This window comes from Staurois parvus, unplaced genomic scaffold, assembly GCF_062004578.1.
Source record: "Staurois parvus isolate SC_StPar_1 unplaced genomic scaffold, SC_StPar_1.0 ptg000300l, whole genome shotgun sequence".
NCBI classification, from domain to species: Eukaryota; Metazoa; Chordata; class Amphibia; order Anura; family Ranidae; genus Staurois; species Staurois parvus.
Genome location: NW_028318096.1, coordinates 1,983,149 through 2,011,052, shown reverse-complemented (window position 1 = coordinate 2,011,052; position 27,904 = coordinate 1,983,149). Strand labels below are relative to the sequence as shown.

General features: G+C 41.0%; 1 protein-coding gene across 1 annotated transcript in view; it reads right to left on the bottom strand.

Moving 5' to 3' along the window:
- Nucleotides 1–27,904, bottom strand: part of FIRRM (FIGNL1 interacting regulator of recombination and mitosis) — a gene marked incomplete at its 3' end in the record, with an annotated part of 101,330 nt that overhangs the window by 60,936 nt on the left and 12,490 nt on the right. The window contains exons 4-8 of the mRNA XM_089683064.1: nucleotides 21,564–21,704; nucleotides 21,191–21,347; nucleotides 19,247–19,331; nucleotides 7,272–7,410; nucleotides 3,817–3,897 (exon numbers count right to left, since the gene is read on the bottom strand). Of these exons, the coding sequence (XP_089539190.1) occupies nucleotides 3,817–3,897; nucleotides 7,272–7,410; nucleotides 19,247–19,331; nucleotides 21,191–21,347; nucleotides 21,564–21,704 (603 nt within the window). The remainder of the gene's footprint in view (nucleotides 1–3,816; nucleotides 3,898–7,271; nucleotides 7,411–19,246; nucleotides 19,332–21,190; nucleotides 21,348–21,563; nucleotides 21,705–27,904) is intronic.

The window sequence follows — 27,904 nt, the reverse complement described above, 5'->3', positions numbered from 1 at the left end:
CTCCCTATCTTAGTCTCGAAGGCGTTCTTAGATCATTTTCAGCGGATGACTAATAATTTTATTTGGCGTAATAAACGCTCTCGCTTTACCTCATCGGTCCTATACCGATCGCAACGGACAGGAGGCTTTGGACTCCTCAATTTCTGGTTTTACTACCCGTCGGCCCGTTTTGCACAGATATCTCAATGGTCAACTATCAATTCCCAGATCCCTTGGATTAGATTTGAATCCCAGTCTATTCGTCCATACCATCTTCCAGGCATATTATGGTCAAAAACATCCCCCCCCCCCTTTATTATTGACTTATAATTCTATTGTTGCCCAATCGCTAATGCTTTGGTCCTGATATAAATTTAAATTAAAGCTTGTCTCCTCTATCTCCCCAGGTTCATCATTTTTTGGTGACCCAAATTTTACTACAGCATTCTTATCCCCACAGGCATTTCGTTGGTGGTATGATAGATCCCTCATCAGGTTATCTGACTTTCAAAGGGGGGGATCTTCTATCACTTTTGAGATGCTTCGTATACTTTTTGACATCCCGCTCTGAGATTATCATTAAATCGACAGATTAGACATTTTTTCTTCTCACATTTTGGTCTGATACCTTCCTCCCCGATCTCACTTTTCGAACATATTAGCCATGACTCTCCTAGGGGTAGGGGTCTCATTTCGGATTTGTATCGCCAATTTCTGGTTGCTGCCTTCCCATCTCCCCCCCTTTATAGACAGAAGTGGGAAGAGGATGGTGGTGTCACCTTCTCTGATGAGGATTGGGAGTCCATGGTGGAAAATCTCCTAGATTGTAAACTCCAAGGAGCAGGGCCCAAGAAACCCCTCGTGTATCACATTGTATTGTTATTGTACTGTCTCATGTATTGTCTCCCATTGTAATGTACAGCGAAGAGCAAACTGTTGGCGCTTTATACTGTATAATAATAATCAATAATATATGTAAGAGCTCTAGATCTCTTTCTGTCCGGGAAACTGCCCTCAAAATATTAACCAGATGGTATTTTACCCCATCTAGATTACATATCATGTTTCCAGGTATGTCTCACCTTTGCTTCTGGGGCTGCGGCCTTACTGGTACCTTGGTGCATATATTTTGGGACTGCCCAAGCCTCTCATTGTTATGGCGCAAGATCTCAGATGCGGCCTCCGCTGTGGCAGACGCCCCGGTGCATCTGTCTATGCAGTCTTGCCTACGAGGAGCCCATATTCCGGGAGTTCGAACTGAGATTATGAGGCTAATCCATACCATCTGTATAACTGCCCTATGGGCTATAGCCCTAAATTGGAAGTCCCTCACGGTACCATTGGCCACAGTTCTGAATAGAATTGATGCAGTGATGCTCATGGAGAAAATTCATTACACCTTACTGGATAAGATGCACTTATTTGACAGATAATGGGAAGTCTGGGGAACTTACAGGCATTTACTATCTAACTAATGTCCACTCATATTTTGGTTGATTGAGTCATTTTCTTGGAAGCTATATAGCTTTACATACCCCTCTACTTATACTGCTCATGTACTTAATTTCTCTTCTCTTTCGTTCCTTTTTTTACTTTACATGGTTGTACCATTTGAAATATGCATTACAGACGTGCCTTGTTCTTGTTGTATGCCTTACTTGATACTGTACTGCCATTTTATAGTATATTTCTTGACAAAAAGCAAAATAAAAATGGTTTGTAAACCAAAAAAAAAAAAAAGTGCCTGCTATAGAAAATATAGGGTACTAAAGTTTGTTGCCGTTTCACGAGTGCGCGCAAATTTAAGGCTTGACAGGTTGGATAGCCATTTACTCGATGCAACCTCGTCTTTTATATTTTACAAAAAAATTGGATAATTTATTGCTTTTTGTACCCTAAAATTAACAAGTTTTTTTTTTTACTGAAATTTTGCGTTTCCTAGACCTTTGTGATAAGATCATGTGACATAAAAAAATTTAACTACCGCTATTTTATTCTCTAGGATCTCTGATTTCAGAAAATATATAATGTTGGGGGTTTGTGTCATCTTTAGGCCTTAAATTATTTTTTAAATGTGTGCACAAAACGCAAAAACAGCTCTGGCAGCGAAAGGGATAAAGGATAAGCCTGACACTCCCCTTTGCTGACAAACACCCAATTGGTACTCATTACACTGCGGTCTTGCTCCTCCCTGCTATTCCCCAGGTGTTGTGCTAGAGAGAGGCAGGGAGAGGAGCAGGACGAGATATACAGCGTAATGTTAAAAATATTAAACGTTTAAGTCGCCATAGAGCCCTTTTTGTTTTTAAAAGCCCCAGACATTACTTAAAGCAGATTTAAAATATGGTTTTGGTTAAAATTTATGTTTTTTTATCAGGACAAGTAGTTTGTCATGAGGGACAAGTAAATTGGGATACCAATTTAGTCCCTGGACGGGTAGTTTTTTCAAAAATTTTCACACCCCTACAGTGTTAAATATATTTTTGGTGTACTATTTCTTTCATATATTTGATACCCAAGTCACAGATATTGTATTGGTAAAATGATTTCACCAAAGAGAACATTCAGTTCAACAGTCACTTGTCAAAATAGTAACACTCTTACACACATATAAATACAGTACCAAGTTTAAAAGATTACAATCTGAAGTAAACTGAATAGAATGACATTAATATGAGGCGCAGACTTCAGTTTATAGGCTTGTGTATGATTTGGAAATCCTTACCCTCAATATTTTTTTTCTTGCATCAGTAACAAACATTCATATCCTAAATGCTTTAGATTAGAGCCAAATCCAGTGACTTGACATTTGATAATTGTCGAAGACAATACAGGGCTTGGCATTATATTGCTAATGTGTTCATGAATGAAATTCAAAAATAAGTTACCCCTTTGCTGACAAACCGTCTGACAAATAAAATAGAAAATATAATACAATTCGCACAATACAAAGAATCAAGACATTGTCCAATACTATTGACCCCCTGAAAACATCGTAGATGCACACCTACAGAAATCTAAAGGGTCACACTATTCCTGTGTGCTTTACAATTTGTTTTCTGTCAGACTGATTAAAATTTGGACTCATCAATAAAGAAAATTCTTTGCTACTAATCTATCCCCTCACCATAACAGCTGTTCTCTACAGTGGATTATTGATGGACATAAACCTAAATATTGGGAATGTCTGATTTAAGAAATAAGGAATCTCTAAAAGATACCCAAAAGCAACATAAACCTGGCAGAGGTTCAACCCTTTCACACACTATCCAGAAGGAGGTAACAGTTTGGGCTTAATTTCAACTTAAATATGTTTTAATTCTTGATTTTTTTCCCCCTCTTTATCCAAACATACTTGTATTTTCAGAATAAGCTACATGAAATCTTCCTCTATTAGTAAGCCAAGAGTAGGTGGTCTAATGAAACAACACTTTCCTGTGTGTGCAGATAATGGAACAAGAATTAGCAGCAATCAATGTTACAGAACACACTGAGACTCACACTGCAAAAGCAGCTAACTCAAGTTCAAGTCAGAGCTGCAGAGTGTTTTTTGTTTTTTTTTATCTACAGATGGCCCTGATCTGCATAGACAATTTTTGTTAATGAAGTGGCTAATTACCACATGAAGAAGATAAACCGAATATATATTTACAGTTTTAGCATACAAATACATAGCATATATAAATATCATTTTTCTGAAACCTTAAAAATTTTAATTTTTAACATTTACAACTGCAAAAGATTAACACAATAAATATGAACCATAAATAGGCATAACTAAAGCACTCCTTTTAAATATGAATTAGAACATGAATATGTACATTACAGCATACTTACTTTGATGTAGTGCAGAAGTGAGTTAACAAAAAAACGACAGAGCTTTAAGTTTTTTTGGAATAATCGTTGGTCTGTGTTTTCCTGAACAAAATAAAAGTGATTGTTTAACAGGCTTGCATGAAAAACAATTTTCATACTGCACAAACCATTTGCATTAAGAAGTTAAATTTAGTTAAGTATATACTAGCCAAGTGGTATTAAACCCAAAACCAAACATGAAATATAATGCAGTTTACCAATTCTTAGTTGCAATGGTTGCATTATTTTTCTCTTTTAGGCTTTTTCACTCTGCTTTCACCTTGCGATCTGACCAGTAACAAACCTCCTGTATGTGCCCCCACTCTGGAGTACAGGGGCACCTTTGGACAGCAGCACTGTCATTCTGGGGGGAGGAGTGTTAGATGAACTAACAAAATTTAGATACACTAGCAAATCGAAGCCAAACTCCAGCTCGCACTGCAGTTACACAAGCAGTTACAGCAACATCTCTTTTCTTTGGGATAAAGGCTTTACATGAATAAACGTTAATGATTGTAAGCACCCGTCAGTCGTAAATGGTTTGTCTCAACCCTCCAACTGATACATTTGCAGAACTTGTCTGTTGAAAAACAAAACTTACAGGCAGATGGATCACCCGATGAAAATAAAAGATACCAAGCCAGAAAAATAAATGAATGAATGAATGCAGCCATCACATCTATGAATTAGTAAGCGGTGTCATGGAAATTTTGTATTGTTGGTTGAACTTTAAATGTGTCATATATGAGTGTTATTCATATGTGTCTCGTGTGGCTTAATTAAAGCTCTGAAGGCTGCAATTGAGCCATGCGCATGTACAATGTATGTATTACAGTACTCAGCTCGGTAATGAATGAGATGGCAGATCTGCGCTTATAGACCGGCGTGTATACCACCACGGCATTCGATGCGAATGCCGCCGGCGGTGGGCCGCGGGCCTGTATCCGCACATCAGCAGCATAGTACCACATATACTTCATAACGCAAGGCACCAAGCGGTGTGAACTCCGCGTGTAGGCTCATGTATATCTTACAACCCATTACCGACCTGAAACTGTACCTGGATGGATGTGTTTTAATAAAGATCGTATCAGGCCCATCCAGGTACAGACTGGTGTTTAGCCTGGGGGATGCTTGTACAGAGAATGAACATACTGCTAGGAGCTGGGACAGGAAATATGCTCTCCATAGAGGGCTCATGGGGGGAAGGGGAGGAAGTCTGCTGACCTCAGAAGGCTCATGGGGGGTGGACCAGTGACAGATAAAAGGAAAGGCTATGCTCCAATCGGAATGTACATCCTGTGTATAGGCACTCCCCATTGCATTGTTCTGTGGGAGGGGATTGACCTTATTCATGTGGGGGGCATGTGTGTTTGTAATAAAACCAGAGGGTGAGAATGAAAACTTCCTCTATGTGAATTCCAACAGCAACCTAAGAGTGTCGTGTGATCATTCCTGGGTAACGGAGCTCCAAATCCCCACATCTCAACAGAGCTAACCCAGTTGGGGGCGCAGGAATCTTGGGGCTAAGCTGCAGTCGTGGTAAGCGAGATTCGCACAGCTTTATGGGGGATTTCTGCGCATCCAACTGCGAGTACTCACGGTAAGGAGAAATTCGTTAAAGCGAATTTCCAAGACAGCGGCAATATAATAAATATGTTTGCTTTTGGGTTTAATAACACTTAATACTTTAACATTTGAGGTGATTAAGGATATGGGCATACAGGACTTGCATCTAGAGGAGTCTTTGCTAGCTTTAGGAATAAGCTCTACCAAGGCTTCTCTCAGAGGGGGAAGTTATCCAGGCTCAAAATGCTCCCTCATATGTGTTCAGTAATACATCTAATAGGTGTTTTTCTATTAGAGAAATGTGCAATTGCCAAGTGAAGCTTTTCTTTTGTAATAAGAACATCTAGTTTTTAATCAGCAAGATGCATAGTCTGAGATGCCTCAAGAGGTATCTAACATCAGGTATTAATGGGAGTATGTTGGAAGTAGACAGTGACAGGTATACAAGTGATAAATTGCTCTGTGTTTCTGGAAACAAATAAAATGTATATATGTATTTTTTTTTTCTTTTTTCTTTTTTTTTTTTTAAAGTGCTTCCACCAAGTCCAGATCCAATAGAGTATGGAAATCACCTAAAAGAAATAAGGGTCAATTTGAAGGTTCCATGGCTTTAGTCATTTTGACCAGAGAGGGGCATATACACTTGCAACAGTAGCATCTTGTTGACAGTATCTAAGGTATCACAAATAGTTGTTCTCTGCCTATTTTAAAAGAAGCTTTTATGAAGTTTGAACAGTGATAACAGTGGTATCCTTAAACTCAAAAATATTATTGTAGGTGTAAAATAGTAACATTATTCTGTAATTTGTCTCCTTTGTCAGTGTCAGCTACATATGTGAGCTTCGGCTCAACAGCAAAACAATTTAGTATGAACAAGGTACATCCTATGTCCCTAACTAGTTAATTTGTAATTTTACTAACAAACGGACTGAACTATAGAGGGATAGTTACAAGTATGTATTACATGTATAGTGGTTGAGAAGCATATTTCCAATGCAGTGCTTTAATTTGATCGTATTTACTTATGTTGTCTATGATTAGGGATTTCACGGCTTTGCACCTGAAATAAACAACCCTGCAGAACGAGAGTTCTGAATTATATGTTTATTAGCTATAATACAATTGTATGAGAGCACCCATGCCCTGCCCATCAGATGCTCTGATTAGATTGATTACAGTCCATATTTTTATAGGGTTTTTTATGGCTCATTGCCCACCTTTATGCTTATCAGTTACACTCCAGAATATTTGTCTACCACACTTCAGAATATCTTATCAAGACATTTTATCATACATTCATCATTCCTCGGCAGTTTAACAACTTACATCAAATATCTTTTAATAAGCCTTTTTTTTAGCTGCAGAAGCCATCTTAGCTGCTAATGGAGTAGAATATATTCACTTATTGAAATATGCTAGCAATAATAGCCATGTCTAATATAATAAACCGTAATGTATATATGTATTCACCAATTTAAATACCCTTATTATTATTGTTATTTTATTATAATATATTGCTGTGATGTAGCATATAATAAGGATCACCATTATCCCTATACATCTAGGTGCAGCATATTTAACTAGTATTACAAAATGTAAGAACAGTTGCCCCATGGCATCAAATCCTTAGATGTCTGTTGTGAGAGCATGGTGTGCAAAACTTTATTTAACAGGTTGATTATGAATTATGATTATGTACTTTCTTCCAGTATTTGATTGTACTCGTCTGACAAGTTGCGCTTTTGTTTTTACACCAAAAGCATTGCAAAAAAAATGTAAAAATAGAACTATGATCATCACCAATAGTCCCATCATTAAGAGAGCTATGAAACTTTTGGAAACAAACAAACAATTTAGTCATGTGTTACCTGTATTCCAGTGACCTGCATATGTTCTGCTATTTGCAAGCATGATTGGAAGGATACCAGAATGTCATCACACAAGCTGCTCACAATGTCATGATGCTTTACTTGGCTTTCTACCAATGCTTGATGCTTGATGCTCTGTCTATTTGAGGAAGAAACAAATATTTGTACACATATCTTTACCAATGATCAAAATATTGTAATTCAACCTGTTTCAATTTTCATACATTTTATAGGATGCGTAGGGCACGCAACATTTGTCTAAAAAATAGTTGATGGATTTCTACCCAACATTGCCTCTGATCACTAAGAAAAGAGAATTAAAAAAAAAAAAGAAGAAGATGACCGGTGACTATACCTGCATCTGCCTCCATCACTGTGCTTTTTTGAATGCTGAGCCTGACAGGCCAAGCTTTAGTATTCACAGATAGTACTGCCAAAAAATAATTCCTTTCTTCTGTCTCTTGCACATTCCTATCAGCCAGTAACCCAGGCCATCAAGCTGGGCCACATAGAATGTGTTTTTATAAACTATTAAAGGAAGAAATGTATTTAAGGGTAGACTTGTGGGAAACATGGAAAATAATTTGAGTACTACTGTGCAATGACAAGAAATCAAGACTGTATCTGTACTTCCGAAAACTGGAAGCATATTGAAGCTGCTGCCCACCAAAATCAGTCAGGTTTCCGAGGCAGGAAAACAAGGAATCTGGTAATTAGTTTTGCTTAGTAGCTTCCCACATTATAAAAGCAACCTCACAACCATTTTCCTTTATCCAGCCATTTGCTTAGAACATTTAGAGGGCAAAATAGCAACAGAACACTAACAGCCCACCCCAGAAAACAAAAAAAAAACAAACAAAAAAAACAGTGAAACAAAACACTGAGGTGTGTACAGCTGAAATATCTGCCTGCAGGATCTTAAATTGAAAGCTTACATCTGAAGATGCCTGAACACCCAACAGGTAAAACATTAGAATGTGTGAACAGAAGACTAGGTAGCAAACCTGCAAATCTGGGAGACAGATGCACACTGCCTAGACCGGCAATGGGCAAACTACGGCCTGCGGGCCGTATACGGCCCGGCGGACCTTTTAATCCGGCCCGCGGAGCGCGATACATTGGCTGTCAGGATGTGTGTAGGCGGGGCAGTGTGACGAACGTGAGGGGAGCTAGGCTCCTCTCAGTCCGCCCTGAAGACCGGAACGGCGCGGGAGCACGGCGAGAGGAACGCGCGGAGAACAGGTAAGTGAATTGACACAGGGGGGACTTGGCTTACTACTTGGGGGGGAATAGTACTATGGGGGATGAAATATGGGGAATGAATTACTATAGGGGGGATGAATTACTATGGGGGATGAATTACTATATGGGGGATGAATTACTATGCTTACTATGGGGGAATATTACTATACTTACTATGGATGACACTTACACATCATTCATCTACTCTTGGTCCGGCCCCCGGGTCCAATATATGAACCCATTGCGGCCCTCAAGTCAAAATGTTTGCCCACCCCTGGCCTAGACCCAGGATGAACTCACAGATCCGATAGATTGCATTTCAAATGGAAAGATGGAAAGGGTAGTACCTTATCCTTAAAGCCACTAGGCTTGAACAATGTGTCTGATCCGACAAGGATTGATGGAATGGGAAGCACGTTGCCCCTTGCAAGGACCTTCCAGGATGATAAAAGGGAGAATCAGTTGCCTGAAAGAAGATGTAGCTGGGAGACAGACATGGATAGCCCTTACCACATCCAGGAAATGGAGGCAATATGCCTTAGGATGCCCTAGGAGTAAAGAGGTGGAATAACGATGCCCAGGCTAAGGTGGGGGTTAGAAACCTTGTCCTTGTGAAGAATCAAAAAAAGGGATCTTCACAAGATATGGCATCCAACTTAGACACTTGTCTAAGAGGGTTGAAGAAAGCCACTTTACGAGAGAGTAGACATGGGAATCTCTAATATGTTCAAAAAGGAGTAAGTCTTTGAAGAGCCAAAATATTTAAACTGAAATCCCACCATGTCACTGGAGGGTGTACAGGTGGGACGAAGTAAACTACATCTTGTACAAAAGACTTGTCTGTTGAAGGTGCTCAAAGCCAGGTGTTGATCCAGTTCAGATTGTAGATAAGTCAAGTTCTGTCCCATGGAGTATTTCCTGTGATATTTCCTTGCTTCACATCAGGCAATATAAACCTTCAATGTGTGGTGGTAGACTTTAGATGTGGACTTCGAAGCTTTTAGGTATGTAGGAATATCAGAGTCCAAAAGACCCTTATCTCCTGCGACTTGGGATTCAATAGCTAAACTGTCAAAGCTAGCACCTGTGAAGCAGAGTGATAAACTGGCCCTTGGGACAGAAGATCCTGGGAATCTGGAAGAGCCCACAAGGTGTCTGCTAGGAGCCTGAAGAGGTTGTAATACAGTGTCCTCATGGGCCAGTTCAGTGCATTAAGAATCACTGGAATACCTTCCATCTCAATCATGTGGACCAGACAAGTAAGGAGATTCAGAGCAGGGAAGGCATAGATCAGGCTGTACCGATGACTGGAAACAAACCCAAGCAGTTTGTTGTTGAATCTGAAGATCCATATCCAGGGTTACCTACCTGAGACAAGTCCTGAAACACCTCGGGGAGAAGAGACCACCTCTGAGTCCATGTGCTGACAGCTAAGGTAAATTCACTTGCCAATAGTTCATGCCTGACTGTGGACAGTGGTCAAGGCTGGAACATGACATTCTGCCCAGGACACAGTCTGTTCCACTCCTCTTTCCACACCAAGATCTTTGGTTCACCTCAGATGGTATACCACTGTGTGGTATTGTGCAACTGAATCCTTATTAGGTGGCCCTGCAGTCAAGATGTCCAGCGGTGAAGAGACATATGTATTGCTCTGAGCTCTAGTGTGTTGATGGTAGACAAGACGGTTCATTTACTAAAGACAAACGTATTGTGCACTGCAAGTGCATTTGCTTTAGAGCTTCGCAAATGTGGTAAAGCTTCACTTTGCAAAGAATACCCAATCAAATGGAAGAAAAATAAAAAAAACACCACAGCATTTTTGCTGCCAAATGATTGGATGATAGAAATCAAGGTTAAAAAAGGCGTAATAAAAAAAAATGATCCAGGGGTCTCTATAGTCAGTATCAAAAAAATTGGTAGATGCATATATAGCTGCAATCATACCAAAAGTCAAGCTACTGCTGACTCCACCCTAGAATAAATTGGTGTAGTCACTGAAACTCATCAATAGAACCTAAAACAATCAGGAGCAATAGTTTACCCCAAAAGGAGATTTCTAAAGGGACCATGCAGCTTAGTAAAGAATGGCTTTATTCAAAATATAGTAATAAAAATTGTTTATATACAAAGATGAGCTAAAACCACTGTCCCCCACCACACTAAAAGTTAAAGTCAACATTGTCTTGTCATCAAAGCAGCTGCTCACTCAGACAACGTTAATTTATGAAAGATGGTGTGATATACCCTTAATAGTTAATAGCTGGACCACAAGAGGCCTAAGAAGGCAATAGAGGTAGAGGTGTAGGTGTGTGTGTTCCACTGTAATGCACCCTCCAAAAGTGGATCCCTTTTGTAGGGATAATACAAGGCACATCATTGATAATCAACATATGGGACAATTGCAGTCCTGAATATCTCCTAGATGTATATAGAGCGGCCTAAAATAATCCTATAGATGTCCAGGTAGTTTGTTAAAATGGACAGCAATCCGGGTACAGGACGGTATTAAAGAAATTGAATGTCCCACAAAAGTCACCACGTACCAAACCCCTCAATTTGCATCCAATGTAAAGCATAATAGGGCTTTAAAACCACCAATATAAAACTGGTCATAGACCTCAGCTCACACAGCCTTCTAAAATGTGTGTGTTCATACACTACGTCAGCAGTACTCTGCAGAGTTGCAGTCATTTCACCACTCGCCAGATAGCAAAATGCAGCGATTCCCGCTGGTAGGATCTCCAAATCGCAAGGATATATGGATTGTCCAGAGTAGCATATGAGGCTTGGGTGGCATATTAGCCTATGAGACGATTGATGGTCTAAGCGAAGCAGCTGCTGTGCGTGGTGACATCACATATGTGAGGACGTGGAATCCTATGTTTCGCCCAATGGGTTTGGGCTTCTTCAGGGAAAAGCAAGGCCAGTCTATCCAATGTATTTACACCCTGTGGACTGTAAATAACATTTAACCACAAGATGTCATACATCGGCCTAATACATACCCTCACACTAGTCACTACACAGTGTGTTGGGCCAAGGAAAGAACCAAGCTGCACAATTTGAAATCATCTATTGCAGCTTCATAAATAGAAAATATATATGATCTTATATCTTCTGCTAAGGGGACCAGTATGTATGTCATAAAGCAATAGATGTTTTGACCGGGGGTAAAAAATATAACTGAAAAACCAAAACCAAGAAAGATATATACAAGATAAAAAGAGAGAAATTAGAGATAAATTCCCAGTCTACAGATTTAGCTTACAGGAGGGTTAGTCCAGTTCCTTGGTATCTCCATAAGAATTTAAGGTTCAAGGAAAACTTGTACATTAAATTCTACATTCAAGTTTGAAAATCCACATCTTCTCTTTCTGCAGGACGACTGTATTAACCACTTGCCTACAAGGCACTTATACCCCCTTCCTGCCAAGGCCAATTTTCAGCTTTCAGCGCTGTCGCACTTTGAATGACAATTGTGTGGTCCTGCAACACTGTACCCATATGACATTTTTAACATTATTTAGAGACAGATAGAGCTTTCTTTTGATGGTATTTAATCACCTCTGGGGTTTTTATTTTTTGCTAAACAAACCAAACAACTGAAAATTTTGAAAAAACAAAAACAAAAAAAAACACAAAAAAAGTTATAAAATTTTGTAAAGTGATTTTTTTCCTTCACTGATGTGCGCTAATGAGGCTGCAGTGATGGACACTGATAGGTGGCACTGGTGGGCACTGATAGGCAGCACTGAAATTCAGCACAGAAGGGCACTGATATGTGGCATGGATGTGAACTGGTAGGCACTGATGGGCACTGGCAGGTGGCATTGATGAGCACTGATAGGTGGCAGTGCTGGGGCTCCACTTATCAGGGCACACTGATCATCAGTGCCCTGATGATCAGTGTACAAATCCCCTCTGAGGAATGCAGATTACCGGCTCTCCTCTCCTCACGAGCTGTCAGTGAGCAGAGAAATGCCAATAACCGGCATTTCCCTATTTACATGCGATCAGTTGTGATTGGACACAGCTGATCACATGACCCAGCCGATGTCTCTGGCTTTTTCCGTTGATCGGTGATCCGCTGTGTCCGAAAGACACAGCGCACCACCGATAGCTGCGCTGCGCGCTCCTCGCGGCTAGAGTGGGAAAACATCATGTGACATCCTCTCAGAACGAGGAAAACTGCCTTGCGCCTGTCATTTCCTTATATGGCGGGCGGGAGGCGGTTAAAGTCCCCTCATTTTTGTGAAAAGAACCTCTTCACATTTAGGTCATTTGGATTTCCATCATGGCATTCTGCAAAATGTGTCACCAGGGCACTTTCCTCTTTTATTTTTAATATTTTTGATATCTGGGTGACAAGACAACATTCTCTTTTTTAACTTTATTGTGGTGGTGGATAGTGGTTTTAGCTCATCTTTGTGTATAAACAATTGTTGTTACTATATTTTTAATAAAGCCATTATTTACTAATCTGCATGGTCCCTTTAGAAATCTCCTTTTGGGGTAATCTATTACCCTTGATTGTTTTTGGATGATAAAAATCAGCAGAGCTTTCCCTCATTTTAGAACAACTGCATTTGCAGTGCACAGTATCTTCACCTTTAGTAAACCAACCATAAGCTGTCGCTGGCAACCAAGTGTCCTGCATTGTTAGGGAGCACAGGACACATCTCCAGCCTATCAGGCTGGCATCCATTGGGAGGGTCTTCCAGGTGAGTAGAAAATAATATTTTGACAATTCCAGGACTGAGCTGGTGACATCCTAGGTGTCAGGTGCATTGATAGGTCCATGAACTGTACCTTTTTGCTCCACAAAATCAGAATGTTGGGTTGCAATGATCTGGAGTGCAACAGGGCAAACAGGACTGCCTTGAAAAAGGCTACCATCAAAAGAAAAAAAAAGGTGGCACTGTTCCTGGGATGTGGCAATTTCTCTTGAAGGACAACTCTTGAATGAGCCATATCCAGGATTAGCAACTGATATTTCAAGCAACGTGTCAGTTCCAGCATCAACCTTTGAAGGTTCAGGGTCCTATCAAACCTTTGTAGGTTCTGCAGAGTTTGGCTGACATTTTCTGAAAAGGTCTCTGCTAAGTGTACTCTTAGCAAGAGATCATCCAGGTACTCCACAATGGGAATACATTGTTTGTGCAAGAAAGCAGGTACCTGAGCTAGGATTTTAGTGGACACTCAGTGGAATAGTGACTTAAAGTGGTTGTAAAGGCGGAAGGTTTTTTTACCATCTGGCTGTCAATCACAGCCAGAGAGCCAATGAGAAAAGAGAGGAGGCAGGGCTGAGGCGGCTGCTCCATGTGTGAATGGACACACGGAGAAGTGGCTGGAGAATGCGCATGCTCAAGTGCCCCCATAGCAAGCTGCTTACTGTGTGGGCACCTGACAGGAGGGTAGGGGCCATGAGCGCCGGAGGAGGATCCGGGCTGCTCTGTGCAAAACCACTGCAGAGAGCAGGTAAATAAAACATGTTTCTTTTTTTAATTTATGCCTTCAGAATCACTTAATGACAGACCTCAAACGGGTAGTGTTGCGTAACCATAGAGAAATGCAGAACGTGTTAATATGCTGCAAAGATGGGGCAATGAAATTATGCACCCTTGATTTCCAGAGGGCAGACTGACTGACCTGATAGATTTCATGTGAAATGTTTTCACTCAAATGAAAACACCAAGTGCCTTGAGATCCAGGAAAGGGCGGATGCCCCCCTTTTGGGTTTTGGAACAGTGAACAGGTTAAAACCCAAAACCTTTCAGGTTGAGGAAAAATGGTGATGACTCCTTGACCTAGAAATTCTACCAAGCTGAAAGTTGGAAAATGTAATAACAGAAAGCAAGGAGGCGGCAAGATTGAAACTCTAGCTTGTAGCTTTTAGATGCCACATCCTGTACCCAATCACTGGAAATTCTATTGATCCAAGTGTCCACAAAAGATCTCCCCCCACTTCGGAATGTGGAGGCCTCCCCTCTTTGCAAGGAAGACTTAGGAGCCCAGGATTTACAACTGAACTGGGTCCTAGATTTGAAAGGAACTTGCCTAGCCTTGAGAAGTAGAAATAGCAGGATGGGGTTTAGGTTTCATTTGTAAAAATGTACTTTTACCGCCAGTGACTTCCTTTGATAAAGGGTAGCCTCAAAGACACCTTCTCCATTGAAGGGCATACAGAGCATATTACATACTGTTATTCCGCAGACCAATTTTTTTTTTTTTTTTTTTTTAGCAAGAAAGCCCCCTGCATATTGCCAGATAACTTATGTTTGAGGCCCCTGAGTTCTGAGCTGACTATCATGGCAGATATTTTGGTCAAGAAATCCTGCACAGATGAAGAACACTCAACTCTGGATACAGCAGAGGAGGGAACCACGTCCTAGGGAGCTAAGGAAGACTCTGAGGAGTGGGGACTCAAGAAAGCAACAATGATTCAAGTGGTCAGTGTCAGATATTCTGGGAGGAATGCTGCAGGCCAAAAGAAACTGCTAGAGGATTGTGAGTTGGAGAGGCCAGCGGAACCACATCCTTTGCACCCCTAACAATGAAAGTAGCAGGAAAATATCTCACTTTGAAAGACAGGAATAGGCAGTGTTGTGTGTGTGTATGGCATGGCTGTGAGCAAAAAAGCACTCAATTCTCTGGTGTGTTACCTCATGCAGGTGATAACAGGATAAAACTGATAACATGCCATGTGCATAAGGAGACAAGCTGCAGACTTACCACGGAAAGCAGTTTGCAGCTAACAAGCACAGTAACCAAGTACTGAGGAGTGCCCATTCAGAGCACAGCAAAGGTCACACTCTAGGCAATCCTTGCCAAAATCATAGCCACACTTCACACGGATGCTTCAGAGATCAGGAGACCCAGAAGCTGTATCACAGCCCTGAACCCGCAAAGCATTCTGCAGCTTACAAGCCAGAACACTAAGGGGTTTATTTACTAAAGCTGGAGAGTCCAAAATCAGACTCCCTTCTGCATAGAATCCAATCAGCTTCTAACCTCAGCTTGTTCAATGAAGCTTTGGCAATGAAACCTGGAAGCTGATTGGTTTCTATGCAGAAGGGAGTTTGATTTTGGACTCTCCAGCTTTAGTAAATAAACCCCTAAGTGTCTGGAGAGCAGAGCAAAGTGCTAAAAGTCACATTACAGGGTAGTTCTGCAATCCTCAGACTAACCAGGTCTGGTTACAGCCTGTAAGGTGCGAGGATCAACTGCTCTGAATAGCTGCATATCAAGTACCAGCTCAGCAGGATAACAAAGAATCTTGACTGAAGAAAAAAGTTGTTTTGAAATTTAACCTCTTCACGCCGGCCTTACGCAAATGTGCGGCCCCCGGCGTTTGGGCCTAGACGCCGAGTGGCCGCACATTTGCGTTCTATTAAAAAAGAACATGTGCTGGGAGCGCGCGCCCTGCGAGCTCCCAGCACACATCCGGTACTCACTGAAAGGTCCAGATCTCCTCTTTCGATTGGGATCTTTCCCGATCATGTGCCCGCCGTAACGGCGTGTCACGGCAGTCACATGACCTTAAACCCCGCCTTGCCTCTCGGCTTCTGAAACCCATAAGGGGGCGGAAGGCGCCGGCGCAAAGGGGTTAAAATAAAAATTTTACTTGCTTGTAAATGCTGTATCTTCATAGGCCTCAAGTTATAGGCTTGTACCTTCAGGTAACTGGACAGTGGCAAAGCTCCCCTATAACTCTCCCCAACTCTGAATTTTGTAGCAAGCAAAGCAGAGTAACCAAGGAATGGAAGGGATGGTGGCCCATGTTTTTTACTGTACTCCCAAGATATGGCGTTTACAGGTAAGTCAAAATTCCTTTGGTCTTAATTGTACAGTACAGGGCATAGGTAAAGTATTCATAGACCCCAATATAAGTATAACAAGACTCAAAAGACCCAACTTTAGACTGCCTCTGCAAGAACCTTGTGGCCAAAAGCTGCATCCACAGAAGATTAGGCATCCACCTTGTAGAACGTTGAAAAGGTGTAAACAGCAGACCAGGTGGTGGCCTTAAAAAGCTGGGCTACAGAGGCCTGGTGCCGGGAACTCAAAACAATCTGCTAGAATAGGTGCATAAAAGCGCAGGAGATTTGTCCTCGACAGTGGAAGCTCTAGCAATCAGATTTCTTATACATTGAGCAATGGTGGACTTGCGAGTAGTGTGTCCTTTGAGAGGTCCTGAGGACAGAACAAATAGGGGATCTGTCTTCCTGACCGAAGCTGTTGCTTTAAAAGTGATATTAATGGCTAAAATAAACAAAAAAAACACCAAAAAAAAAAAAAAAAACACACCACACACAACAAACACGTCATACTTGCATGCTCTCTGCAGTAGTTTTGCATAGACCAGCCAAGATACTCTTCTTGGGTTCTCTGCTGGCGCTCCTGGCCCCTCCCTCCTGTCAGATGCCCCCAAATCAAGCAGCTTGCTATGGGGGCACCCACTGTTCCGTGTGTCCATTCACACACGGAGCTGTGGCTTGGCCTCGCTCCCTCTCTCTTCTCATTGTCTCACTGGCTGTGATTGACAGTCTCAGCCAATGAGGAGAGGGAGTTGCAGAGACAGAGTTATAGAGATTGCAGAGACTTCTGTGCACATGGCTGGATAGAGAGGGGACTTAAATGAGTATTTGGGGGGGGGGGGGGGGGGCTGCTGCACAAAGGAGGTTTTTTTACCTTCATGGTTAGTTTGCCACACATAACATTTTGCTTTTAGGCCAAAAAGTAAAATTTTGGTCTCATCTGACCACAGTACCTTCTTCCACGTTTGCCGTGTCCCCCACATGGCTTCTCGCAAACTGCAAATGGGACTTTTTATGGCTCTCAACAATGGCTTTCTTCTCGCCACTCTTCCATAAAGGCCACATTTGTGGAGTGCACGACTAATAGTTGTCCTGTGGACAGATTCTGCCATCTGAGCTGCGGATCTCTGCAGCTTCTCCAGAATTACCATGGGCCTCTTGGCTGCTTCTCTGATTAATGTTCTCCTTGCCCGGCCTGTCAGTTTAGGTGGACGGCCATGTCTTGTTAGGTTTGCAATTGTGCCATACTCTTTCCAATTTAGGCTAATGGTTTGAACAGTGCTCCGTGAGATGCTCAAAGCTTTGGATATTTGTTTTATTTTTTTATAACCTAACCCTGCTTTAAACTTCTCCACAACTTTATCCCTGACCTGGTGTGTTTCTTGGCCTTCATGATGCTGTTTGTTCTCCAATGTTCTGTAACAAACCTCTGAGGGCTTCACAGAACAGCTGTATTTATACGGAGATTAAAATTACACACAGGTGGACTCCATTTACTAATTAAGTGACTTCTGAAGGCAACTGGTTCCACTAGATTTTAGTTAGGGGTATCAGAGTAAAGGGGGATGAACACAAATGCATGCCACACTTTTCAAATATTTATTTGTAAAAAATGTTAAAAACCATTTATCATTTTCCTTCCACTTTGTGTTGGTCTATCACATAAAATCCCAATAAAAAGCTTCTACGTTTTTGGGTGTAACATGACAAAATGTGGAAAATTTCAAGGGGTATGATCATTTTTTCCAAGGCACAGTAAGGCAACTTTCCAATAAAAAATGTACACCATATGAACATATATCGTAAGACAATAAAACTGATAAAACAGCACAAGTTGGCCTGAGTCCGTTACCTGTTCCAATAATGTCAAGCTCATGTGTGTATCTGCATATGTGTACATTTCAGATGTTATAATATAGAACATTTATACTCACATTTATAGAGAGCAGACTACCTGCATTCATATGGAATGGAGCCAAACCGGATGTTGCCAACCAGGGGTTTCATATAGTTTTAAATTTTCTAATACAGTTTCTATGTTGAAATATCAGTTTTTCTCTGGAGATTAGATTATTAACTTCATTTTTCCCACTTTGTTACTGAAGGAGGGCTAGGAGACATCCATTTTTGCCCTATCAGTTTCCATGCTATATAAAAGCAACCTGGTGACAGGAGGTACCAGCTCAGTGGACACAACAGACTCATCAAGCATGTTAAGATGACATTTTAGGTTCTATTGTTAAGTTAACCTGTTAAATAGAGGATATAAGAGAAATATCATGCCAATAACTATGGAGTTTCTGGCACCTCCAGATATATGAATAAAGTCCACTGGACCTCTGTCACATCTAGGACACAGATCTGTGTCTCTACGATTCCATCTATGTAATTTAACTGGGGTGTGATAAACCCTATGAAGAATAAAAAGTTGGGGGTCTCTGCGTCAGTGACAATACCATAGGGAAGGATTGCAAGGCTTCCTCCCATAGTTCCTTTGTTAACAGGCCTATATCTTCCTCCCATCCCCATCTAGCTGGGATATAGGTAGGTGTATGTATGTATGTATGTATGTATGTATGTATGTATGTATCTCCACCATCAGGGTCCCCTTTTTTTTACAATTGGTTTGCTTGAGTAACTATAAAATTGGGGTTTTATTTTCCACTAGTTTATATGTGTGAGCCTGGGTAGTTAAGGCATGCCTCAAAAGTAAGTATTGAAATAACTTGTATTGGAAGATTAAATTCCATCTGGAGAGCCTGGAAGGTCTTCAAGGTATGACCTTCATACAACTGGGACAGGTACTTTACACCACTTTCCTGCCACATCCCAAAACCTTGTAACTTGTTTATCTAGGATAGAAGTTTATACATTTATTTTAAAATATAAACCAATGTTTATTTGTTTACTCACTTGATGATGAATTTCCATGTGTTTGCATGTACAGCATGATCCATTTTAGACACAATAGTGCAAATATCTAAAAATGTATGTAGTACTGTGTGAAAAGAAAAAAAAGTGGTAAAAAATCTCTTAAGAAATGAAGCAGAACAAAATTATACTCTGCAATCTATTGCTGAACTCTTTAATGATATGTATTTTATACATACTGATAGATTTGGACAGTTAATGAATTCCATATATGGATCTTTTTACATAGCAGCAATTGATACAGCTTAAACCAATGTAATAATGCATATACACTACCATACCTGTGGGATCCCTGAAGAAGCTGGAAATCACTGTAGTGTACATACTACTACCATGATCTCCACTAGCTTCCAGGACCCGTGCTAAGTGGATGCCCTGCTGTCTTCTGAATACAGGAGGTCAGTTGCGCAGAACAGGCACTATTCAGCATCTTCGCAATAAGCGTAAAGCGTTCCCTGACTGGATAAGGTGGAGAGGTGGCATTGTGACATAACACTATCCACCTCATCCAATAAGAGAATGCTTTGCCCTCATTGAGAAAATGTAAAGTATTCTCTAAATGTCATCAGTGTCCAGCAGCTGACCTCCTGTGTTCACAATGCAGCTGCTCGAAGCTGGACAAATGTAATTATGTAAAAAATATCCATATCTGGAATTCTTCTTTTAAAACATTTATATTTAAACTCTAGTCCCTATTTTTATTTTTGTGAAGGTAAACATGTTTCAAGACTATACATTAAAGTATTACGCTAGGTTCGCACATAATGGTTTCAGTAATAATGCAATTTTAACAATTGCAGCTGCATGGATAGTAGAAAAATTAATCTTCAAATTTCCTAAGGGCTCATTTACACTTGCCTTCTAAAAAGTGATCCGCAGTGCATTGCTTTTCAGATGGTGTTTGACAGGCAATTTGGGAGGAGATATATATCACGTCTTCAACACATAGCACACAGTTACAAGGTGGTTATGGAGCAGCCCTATTCATATTTCTATGGTCGCGTTTGGTGAGAGTACTGCCCGCTAAATGTAATGGGAAGTATCATTTTTACCACACCCACAATGCACTGCTTGGCATGCATACAACCCCTTTTGACTACCCCTTTAGATTAAGAGAGGCAGTAAAACCGTGGCTAAACTGCCCCTTTTTTCACCCCTTGACCACAAGCATGAACAAAACCAGAATCACTACGGGTAGATGCACACTGCCCACGGAGAAAAATTAAGCTGAGGAACCACACATAAAAACGCAGAGTCACAAAGAGACCTGCAGAGTGGTACAGAAATCTTCAGCGCTGTTGGAGATTTCCACATACCTCTGCTCCACAGGTGACAGCTGCAGGGAAGTATGAATGGGGCACATAGAAAAGTATTTTTTCCTGCGTGCCCTTGCAAAGAACTGTGTCTTATTCAGGAAATTGCAGCTCCCTGCTATAGGGTGAAAAGGCCCTAAAATCATAGCTCCTTTCCACAGATAAAAGAATCTGGGCAACCAGTCAGCTTTTTAGTGTTGGTGCGAGACACGTTTTCTCTGGCACAACAACCCATTCATTTGAATGGGCTGCCGTGTCTGCAGTTCATGCTGGAAAAAGGATCCTGCACAAAAAAAGCATTGACTGGAGTCCTACGACCAACATGACAAATGAAAAATCAGCGTTACTGAATTAAAAGCAAACACACAAGCAAAGGTATGCAAACAAAATCTGAATGGTTGCAAGCAAAGATGTTCCCACATAAAGCTAAATTTTCCAATTTACCACTGTATTCCTAACATTAACTTACATTCCCAATTTACCCAGGCAATTAAAATCATATTGAAAGTGTCACAAAGAGATTTCCAAAACAAAAATCTGGCAACTATGCAGACAAAAGAAGAGTTGGTTTAGATGTGACATTTATTAAAACTTAACAATCCTGTGTACTTACATGACACCATGCATGCAACTTCTGAAGCAGAGCTGCCTAAAGTAGCCTTATCTAGAAGTTCCATTAGCTGCTTTTGAAGACATACCGCTTCCTTGAAAATAGCTTGAAGAAGATCCAAAACAAGATGGAGTCTTCCACTATATAGTGAGTCACTTTCCTTAAGAACAACAAATTACACATCATGATGTTACGTTAACTTGCCAAATAAAAAAGAAAAGGAAAAATCCACTTTTATTTTTACTAAACCAGAGTGTAAGATGTGCTTGTGCATCACTCACATTATACACAGAACAATGCTGCAAAGGAATTAAAATAAATTGCAGCATGAAAACATTATGAAATGTAAAAATAGTTATCATAAAATGATCCACACCTTGCAGTGGGTGAATGTTGTAACAAGAATTTGAAGCACTGATGTAGGAAGTGAATGGACATTTTCCAAAGCTACTGGCTCCTCTGCAGAACAGACATCACGCACACAAGCTGTTAAAGCTTCCAACCAATGAGCCATATTCTGTTAAAAAAAAACATATGAAAAAAAAAAAAAAAAGATCCTTATACCGCAATTAATAAACAAACATACAAGAAACACAATACATCAACTAAATCTTTTTACATTACCTTTTTGCCACTGCTGGAGCATTTGTTTAGCATAAAGTACAATGTGCACAAGAGTTTAGGGCCCAATTTGGATTTATAGGAATACAAATGAGGATGATCGTCAGCAATGGATCACTCCATTGAACACGAACACCTCAAAATACAAGTCTCTTTGGCTGACTGAACTGCAAATTCTATATTAACTAGGGTGCTGTAATGAGTAACAGTATACTATTCCATAAATAAGCATCAACTGTAGATGGGGCCTTACCAGTGTACATGGATACTTAAAGCAGAACTATATTGACCTTCAGAGATAGTGTCCTGGAGCTACCCGACAGCTGCTCTCATCTCATTCCAGCACATGTGCAGGAGTTCATTGATCTTGCCATTGCCAAAATTTGTACACAGAACTGCACATACGCAACTTAGTGTACACAGCATACAGACAGGTAATGGATCTTTAATGCAGGAGAGACATAGGAGATCGCTTCTGTATTAAAACCCTGCCTGTTTGCCAAATGTTTGTTTTTGATTAGGTTCTTGTTGCAGGATATTTTTTCATGGTTTGGGAATATCTCCTTGTGTTACTATATCCTTACCCCTAATAGTATTTAGTATTACCTCTTGAATGGTTATTCTTGTTTTTAGCAAGTGCACCATGCATGCTTAGAGTATAAACGCATTTATGTAAATGTACTAGTTTTATGTACGTACGTACACACAAATACATATATGTATTTTTGAACAATGTATGATTTTAGTTTACAATATTTACTTTTTGCACATAATTTTTATATTACTCTGATACATCTCATCTTCGATTTGTATCCATTTTTTAAAAATAATGTTAATTTTATTTAATATTGTGCTGATGTCTGCTTGCTTGTCAGTTTGTAAGCCAGGGATGCCACGGCCCAGTAACTCCTCCTCTCCCATCTCTTGCCCAGCTGGCTATCTATTTAGCCAATGTCTTCCATCCCTTCTGTGCATTTGACCAAGAGGGTGGAGTTCTTGAAACGCATTATGACATTAAACTTGTGGGACATCCAAAAGCAATCCGAATGAAGAGATGGGCAACAGTCATGAGCTATCCCACAGACAAGGAAATCAAGCTATGAAGGAATATCTGACAGGATAAACACCTGAATTAAAACTAGACAAAAAACAGAGCCAACCAAATATGGAAATTTGCCATTACCACAAAGGAGAAAACCCAGTATTAACCTGGTGCTTCAAACCTGGACAAGTTATTGCCAGAAGGGGAAAACTGCTTTGTGAACAAAATTGGTCTCCAATAGTAATATGGAAGACAATTAATCATCCATCAGGTAGAACAACAAAACTGCCTGAATAGGAAAAGCAAACTTGGTCCAACAATGAATGTGTGCTAAAGTTAAGGCCTAAGCCTAGAAGTTCCCTTGATTTCAGGAAAGGAAACGATAATAGACAAGGTATGTCAAGAAAGAAAAAAAAAAAAAAAAAAGAAGACTAACCACACTACAGCCAAAGTCTGTAGATCCCCCAAAACCTGTCTCCAAGGAAGAGAAAGTTCGTAATTATCAGTATGTAACCAGCTAGATAAGCAATCTCATAATCGGACAGTAATAAATAAGTAGTAAATTCAAAAACAGAAAGTGACAAAGAAGCCCTAAGCTGGAAAAAATAAAAGGGTAGTAACCCTGAAAACTAAACTAGGAAAGGAGATGGTGGGTTAAATCAATACACCTATATAAAAGTGGTAGGCACCCCAAACAAAATACACTATATTGCCAAAAGTATTGGGACGCTTGCCTTTACACACACATGAATTTTAATGGCATCCCAGTCTTAGTCCATAGGGTTCAATATTGAGTTGGCACACCCCTTGCAGCTAGAACAGCTTCAACTCTTCTGGAAAGGCTGTCCACAAGGTTTAGGAGTGTGTCTATGGGAATGTTTGACCATTGTTCCAGAAGTGAATTTGTGAGGTCAGGCACTGATGTCGGACGAGAAGGTCTGGATCGCAGTCTCCGCTCTAATTCATCCCAAAGGTGTTCTATTGGGTTGAGGTCAGGACCAGTCAAGTTCCTCCACCCCAAACTCGCTCATCCATGTCTTTATGGACCTTGCTTTGTGTACTATTGCACAGTCATGTTGGAACAGGAAAGGGCTATCCATAAACTGTTTCCACAATGCTGGGAGCACGAAATTGTCCAAAATCTCTTGGTATGCCGACGGCTTAAGAGTTTCCTTCACTGGAACTAAGGGGAGCCAAGCCCAACCCCTAAAAACAACCCCACACCATAAACCCCCCCACCAAACTTGGCACAATGCAGTCAGGCAAGTACCGTTCTCCTGGCAACCGCCAAACCCAGACACGTCCATCGGATTGCCAGTGGTCCAGTGGCAGCGTGGTTTACACCACTGCATCCGACGCTTTGCACTTGGCGATGTAAGGCTTGGATGCAGCTGCTCGGCTATTGAAACCCATTCCATGAAGCTCTCTATGCACTGTTGTGCTAATAATGTGTTCTCTCCTCAGCTAATAATGGAATCTTCTACTCTTCCAACCAATCCATCCCCTACAGTTACTACCTTTTGTACCACTAGCCCCTCCCTCCTAGATTGTAAGCTCCAAGGAGCAGGGCCCTCCTATCCCTATTGTATTTAACTGTATTGTTGCTGTATTTTCTCCCGTTATATTGTAAAGCGCTGAGCAAACTGTTGGCGTTATATAAATCCTGTATAATAATAATTTGAAGGCCACATGAAGTTTGGAGTTCTTTAGCCATTGACTCTGCAGACAGTTGGCGACTCCTGTGCACTGGGCGCTTCAGCATACGCTGACCCCTCTCTGTCATTTTACGATGCCTACCACTTCATGGCTGAGTTGCTGTTCTTAGTGGTATTATAACAAAGTGGAAGCAACTAACAGTTGACTGTGGAAAATTTAGTAGCAAGGAAATTTCACAAGTGGATCACAGTACCAAGCTTGAATTCACTGGGCCCACCGAGCTTCACTCAATTTCACAGATGGACTTCTTGCACAGGTGGTGTAAGGGAATTCCCTTGAGACGGCAGGTGAATAGATGTGTGTAGCTGGCCAGCCAAGACCAGTCCTAGGTTGTTAATATGGTTCACATATATGTGTATACCAAACCTGCCAATAACCTCAGTACAGTATATATGTGCATATGTTAAAGCCAAAAGCAGAATTATTGCTGTGATTTATGTCTTTGATTGTTATAGGACATTTATATATTCATTGTGTTAGCAGAAGCAGAAAAGGAAAATATGCCTTTAAGAGTCAGTATAAGGTGAGCCAATCACAGACAGCCTCACACTGTACAGAGCCTTAACCAATCCCAGCCAGTTTCACATTTATGCCTGTGTAAAACTCCCTGCTAGGATTTTCTAGAGACACATGCTCACCAGACAGAAGAGGAAACAGACAAAGTTCCAATCAGAAAAGCTTTATGGAAACAGAGAAGGCCAAATAGGTATTTAATGCACTTGTGTGTTCCTCTGTTGTTTAGTAATGCAGGTAGATCTGTATGTAAAAACTGTTGTATGTGTGTTTACTTGTAGTTCCACCGAATTTAAGAACTTATCGAATTAAACGAATCAAGTCACTGTAGAGTAATCATAATCGAACAAATTTACCGAATCTAACGAATTTATCAATCTATCGAATCAACCCAATGTAATACGAATGAAACCATTGTATGATAAATGAAACAAGCCATTGTAAGCAGTGTTATATGAAGAAGATTGAAGTTATTAAAGAAGTTAACTAAAGTATTCGGTGTGCTCTTTAAACCTACTGCATCCATAGAGCGGCATTGGAGGAATTACAGTGTAAAGTCAGTGTAATCAAACAAAGAAACAGCAATTGCATAATTTTTCTAATGCCACAGCGCACTAGGCACCAAAGGGTGCTGCGCCTGCCACAATGTGCGCATGTGCACAGAAATGCACGATCACGCACACACACTGTGAAGATTGGCGCCAGGCAGACTATTTAAGAAGTGCCTCTGCATGTGCTGAGTGCTGACTGGTCTTCAGCTCCCCCGTGTTCTGCTTGTTCCTGTGTGATTCCTTTGTTGCTGACCCGGCTTGTTGCTCATCTGACTAATTGCTCTCCTGATTGATACTGGTTCCTGACTTCGGCTCTGCTCCTGACCTTGGCTTTCCTTCCGATTCTGTACCGTGCTGCCCGATTGTTGATGACCCTGGCTATTCCTATAACACTGCTCCTGTCTCTTACCCTCACTACCTGCCTTGCTCTGGTGCACGCCTGGCAATCTACAAGACCTGCTCTGCTTGTTAGTACTGTGCCTGGATCAGAACATCATCAGTCTTCCAAGGTCATCATCTGCAAGAGCTGCAAACAACTACTGGCGCTCTTGTTCCCCTGGGTCCTAGACTCTCTCTGTTCCAACTCCAGTGGGGGTCAGGGCTAGTGACACAAGTGAGGCCGACCTCGCATTTCAGTCTCCCATCAGGTACATGACAGGTGGCAACCTATCACAGTATCACGCTTGAATTCACTGAGCTCCTGAGAGCGACCCATTCTTTCACAAATGTTTGTAGAAGCAGTTTGCATGCCTACCCGATTGATTTTATACACCAATGGCTATGGAGGTGATTGGGACACCTGAATCCAATTATTTGGAGGGGTGTCCCAATACAGTGTATCTCCAAATTAAACACTGAATTTCCACACTTACAGGAATATTTAATTCCTGTACACGAAATGTTTTTTTTTTTGGTCCAGGTTCCCCTAAACTTATAACCCATTTGAGTTCTTTGGTTGTTCCAGTGGACAGGGAGCGAATCTAGTCTAGAATAGCTTAACGCTCATTCAACACAGCCATACTAGATTGGCATAGAAGGAGCTCTTGAAATGGTATTGGGTCCCTGAACGCATAGTAAAAGCAGTCTTGTCCTACAGTGACTTATCCTTCAGGGACTGTGGCCAGCAGGGCTATGTTCTACACATTTGGTGTGCATACCTGAAATTACTCTCCTTTTGGTCTAGAATGTTTGGAGTCCTATACCACAGCTTTCCTGAGCTCACAGCCTTTGAAAATCTGGAAACCCTGCCTTATTTGAGCAATCCTAAATCCCTTTAGCCTTAGCTTTTTGTAGTGCATCGCTTTGTTTTGAAGCCGAAGGATGGCAACAGGGACCCCCAAACATTTTTTTCCTCTTTCCCTTACCTCACCCCTTGCCCTCCCCAAGCTCCCCTTTTGCATGGCAGTATTGTCCACCCCAGCCTTTTAAACCCCTCCCCCTTTCTCTTTTACCTCTCCATCCTTGTAAAAGACCAGTGTAGCTACCCAGGATGAACTCTACCCCCCTCCCCCCTCTTCTCGAAGGTAAGCTACCTTGCAAATTGGACACTAAGCCAATGTTTCCTACAATAAGTGTCTTCAGTGTTATTTCTGTATGATTTGTTGCATATTGAACTTTCGCTCCGTATGGGCTAAAAATAAAGAAATGCAACTAACATACATGGACAACAAAACTGAAAAACATGAAAAGCAGCAATTTATGAATAACGTCTAAAAGGCGATTCAAGATTGTGATATCCGCAAAATAAACCTGCCTAACGTATTATTGAAATAGGATTGTAAGAATCATAAGGAAAAAAAAAAAAAAACCCTAGAAAAATTGCCTATGGCGCAACATCCACAAACCAGGGCATTGGGACTGAGAAAAGAGAAAGATTAAAATGGTAATAAAGCCAAAACATTTTTTACCTTAAAGCGATTCTAAAAAGGTTCATTTTTTTTGTAAATTAACAAAACATGTCTATACTTACCCACTGTATGCAGTGGTTTTGCACAGAGCAGCCTGGATCCTCCTCTTCTTGGGTCCCCGGCAGGCTCTCCTGGCTCCTTCTTTCTGTCGGGTGCCCCCAAAGCAAACAGCTTGCTCTGGGGGCACCCGCTGCTGTCTCAACCAATGAGGAGGCAGAGACCCAGAACAGCTGAGGCTGTCATTCACATCGCTGGATCGCGATGAGGCTCAGGTAAGTATTGAGGGAACTGCAGCACACGGGTTTTTTACCTTCATGCATAGAATGCATGAAGGTAAAAAACTTTCAGCCTTTACAACCACTTTAAT